At 45.4% G+C, this 3,888-nt stretch overlaps 1 protein-coding gene across 1 annotated transcript in view; it reads right to left on the bottom strand.

Annotated features, from left to right (window-relative positions):
* Cfap221 (cilia and flagella associated protein 221) overlaps positions 1 to 3,888 on the bottom strand; it is a 73,708-nt gene that overhangs the window by 13,576 nt on the left and 56,244 nt on the right. The window contains exons 13-15 of the mRNA XM_028771522.1: positions 2,962 to 3,069; positions 2,537 to 2,671; positions 1,343 to 1,501 (exon numbers count right to left, since the gene is read on the bottom strand). Of these exons, the coding sequence (XP_028627355.1) occupies positions 1,343 to 1,501; positions 2,537 to 2,671; positions 2,962 to 3,069 (402 nt within the window). The remainder of the gene's footprint in view (positions 1 to 1,342; positions 1,502 to 2,536; positions 2,672 to 2,961; positions 3,070 to 3,888) is intronic.

The following is a 3,888-nucleotide window of genomic DNA, read 5'->3' as shown; positions in this document are numbered from 1 at the left end:
GAGTTGTGTGTGTGAGAGAGAGTTGTGTGAGAGAGAGTTGTGTGTGTAAGAGTTATGTGTGAGAGTTGTGTGTGAGTTGTGTGTGTGTGAGAGTTATGTGTGTGAGAGATGTGGGTGTGAGAGAGAAAGAGAGAGATGTGTGTGTTGTGTGTGTGTGAGAGAGTTGTGTGTGCGTATGAGAGAGTTGTGTGTGTGAGTTGTGTGTGTGGGAGAGAGTTGTATGTGTGTGTGTTTGTGTGTGATACCAGAGGCCAATGTCCCTGTCTTCTTCAATCATGAGATAGCATCTCGTACCACATACTGTGTACTAGACCAACTGTCTTTGCTTTAGAGAGTCAGCCACGTTTAATGAGATGATACGTTTGGATTGAACCTTTTGGAACCTTTTGGAATCTGGAGCTTGCTGATGCAGCTAGAGTGTCTTGCCACTAAGCTGCAAGAATCCACTGTTCCCATCTCCATGGTGATGGGATCATATGCCTGTGCCACCGTGCCTGGATTCATGTGGGTCCTCATGCTTATGGGGCAGGCACTTTACTGACTGTGCCAGTTCCATAGTCCCTGACCCACAGAGGCATTGCAAGGTAGGTCAGACATTTTCTGTGGTGGAGATGACGGGGGAGCTGCAGTCATGTAAGAGTCAGGCTGGCAGATCACGGATTGTATGCGTTCTGCCTGAGGACCCTAAGGACAAGTGGTAGATATTTGTATTCTTAGAGGGTCCAAAGTGAAGAGGAGGCCAGAGCTCAAGGCCAGAGCACCACACGACACTTCACATGGCTGAAATATTAATGAGCAGCCATTTCCCCTTTAAGTCAAAATGAGCGAAGATGTTGGTAAAAGGACAGCGGACAGCAGAAAGGTGGGTAGAGGCGGACAGCAGTGGCACTGAGAACAGTCCCATCTCCTTCACAGACGGCAGAGTAAGGACCATGGTCACCATTCTTGGTCCATGGCTAAGGCCACAAGCCCTCTTTGCTGTTGTTTAAATCGCATCTATCTATTTTGAACGTGTGTGTATGTGTGTATACACACGTGTTATTTTCATGTGTATGCATGCATGTGCATGAGTGTGTGAGTATATGAGTCTGTGTGTACATGTGGGGTGTGTGTGTGTGTGTGTGTGTATAAGTTCTCAGAGGTAACACGCAGGGGTCAGTGTTCTCCCTGGTCTCCTTCCACCATGCGGGTCCCAGGGGTTGAACTTAGATCATTAGGTTTGGTAGCAAGTGCCTTTACCCACTGAACTGCCTTGCCAGCCTACTCAAGTCTCAACTCTCCCTGTTCCCTGCCCCTCCACACAGTCCCAGGCCAGCTCTGCCAAGCCTGCAGCTGACATTACCGTATGATGGAGAAACTGCTTTTGGGTGAGAGGAATACTGGACCCCATGTGCGACTCCTGGGTGTACTTGTACTTGGGATGAGAGCACAGATGGTAATCTATCAGCGTCTCTGCATAGGTCAGAGGGTGCTTCACAGCAAACAGTCCTGGGCTGGGATTCTATGGAAGAGAGGAAGACCAGATTGATGGTGTTTACCCGTCTCCATACCAGGCACAGGACAGGCGTCAGTGTCGCTTGCTGTGGCTCCCACTAGCACTAACAATGGGAATGTATGTTAACTTTTCTAGCAAACTGGGGCACAGGAGCAGAGCTGCAGGTTGGCTCGTTTTCCCAACATTGGCAGTGCAGTTTGAAACAGCTTCTAGCCATGATCAGTGAGGAGGCAGGGGTGGTGACTAAATAAGCAAACTGGTTAGAAAGAGAAAATCCATTTCTGGATCTGCCTTAATTCCTTTTCCTGTTGCTGTGAAAAAAAAAAATACTCCAAGAAAAGCAACTTAAGAGAGAAAGAATTTATTTGGGCTCTCTTTGGATGAACAGTCCATCATGGTGGGGGAGTCAAGGTGGTAGGAACTGAGGCAGTGGACATATCACACCATTCACAGTCAGAAGGCAGAAGGGGAGGAGTGTTCATCCGGCTTGAGATGCCAAAGAGAAAGCATTCCAGGCTGGGGTGTAGCCCATTAGCAGAGGGCTTGCCTGGCATGTGTCAAACCCTAGGTTCAATCCCCAGCACCACATTAAAATGCATGCAGTGTGGTTCACAGTCTGTCCTGGTATTTGGGACTTCAAGTTAGGAGTTCAAGGTCACTCTTGGTGCATTATTATGCTCTAGCCCATTCTGGGCTATGAGATACTGTTTTAAAAAATGGAGTTAAAAAAAAAAGCTTAGGGGTTGAGAGCGGTTCTTGTTTTGTCATGGAGACTAGAGTTCATATCCAAGCATCCATGTTGGATGTCTCATAAGCACAGCAACTCCAGCTCCAAAGGATCTGATATCCTCTCCTGTCCCCACTCCCCTGGCACACACACAGATAAGTAATGAGAGGAAACACAGGTATTTAGTGAATAAAAATTTAATTAAAAAACTAAAACAAGAAAAAGAAAACGTATTTCCAATGCATGCTTCTGTTTTCATGTAATCTCTGAGATAAAGGGAAATAGAAGACAGGCATCTGCCAACTTGTACTTACGAAAATATACAGTGGGTCGTATTCCACAGACATGGCTAAGCCCTCGGGCGGTTTCATACTCAAGATGGAGGGCTTTGCTGAGAGCTGTGCGCTGCAGTCCTTCTTGGGTAGGGTTATGATGGTAGTGACTTCATCCTGTGTAAGAATGACCTGTTAATCTTCTTTTTTCCTTAAAGAGTTATTTATTTTACTTTATGTATATGAACGTCTGCCTGCATGTATGTGCAATACCTGTTGGATCCCCTGGAACTGGGATTACGGATGGTTGTGAGATGCTAAATGGATTATGGGACTCAAATGTGAGTTTTCCTCAAGAACAACAAATTCTCTTACCCACTTAGCCATCCCTCCAACTCAATGACCTGTTAGTCTTGATGGCAGGACATGAGTGGTGAGAACAGTTCCTGAATTTGTAGATGTATTACCTCAGCACCATGCTTCAGGGGTCGAGCAAGTTTCTGAAGTCTGTAATTTGTTGAGGACTTATTGACAGAAAAGGGGTGATATCCCTTGATTTTGTATAACTGCGGAACCTGAAAATGAAAGAAGACAGCATATTGGTGGCACATAAGAGCCTGATTGTATAGCTACTTCCTTCAAATGGAAACATCCCTTCCAGGAAGAAGGCCCACTAAGGCTCAGGTAATAAATGAAACTCACAAGTCTCAAGAAGTCCCTGAAACTTACAAGATTCACAAAAAAGCTCCTCTCCAAGGTGAACAATTCCTGGGGAGAGGAGATTCTGTGATTAACTGAGCTGCCTGCAAATTGTACAGGGTGTTTCAGAGATGCAGCTTTAGTGAGTCCTCACCCATGACAACATGGGGTTTCAGTGACGCAGGTCCCTTTGAATCATCCATGTTCCTATACACATTCCTTCACCCATACACCTGTAAGTAATTCCAATAAACATTCTGGATCTTCAAGCTAGACTGAGGGAAATAATTTCTTTGTTTCGCCATCAGTGCCTTACCTAGAGTGAATAGACATTTGTATTTTCCTTAAAAAGAAAGTGGCCCACAAGAATCCATTACATTTTTGTAAGATTAGCATCTCAACAACAGCTGCCTAATAGGGCCAGTCTTGAGCCTTGTTCTGCGTCTTGGCACATATCAGTATTCAAATTATTTTCTCATACCAGATGGCTTCGCTGGAGACATACATAAACATATTTTTACTTTCAAAAGCACAAGTGGTCCTACACTTCAAGAAAAGCTGGCTATCCAGGCAGTGGTGATACATGCCTTTAATCCTAGCACTTGGGAGGCAGAGACAGGTGGATATCTATAGTTCAAGGCCAGCCTGTGTTGGGAGCCGACTCTTAGCCGAAAGTGGCTATCATCTTTACAGCC

The sequence above is a fragment of the Grammomys surdaster genome, unplaced genomic scaffold (assembly GCF_004785775.1).
Source record: "Grammomys surdaster isolate TR1022 unplaced genomic scaffold, NIH_TR_1.0 208, whole genome shotgun sequence".
Lineage (NCBI taxonomy): Eukaryota > Metazoa > Chordata > Mammalia > Rodentia > Muridae > Grammomys > Grammomys surdaster.
Note: the sequence above shows the minus strand (reverse complement) of the source record. Positions and strands in the feature narration are given on the sequence as shown.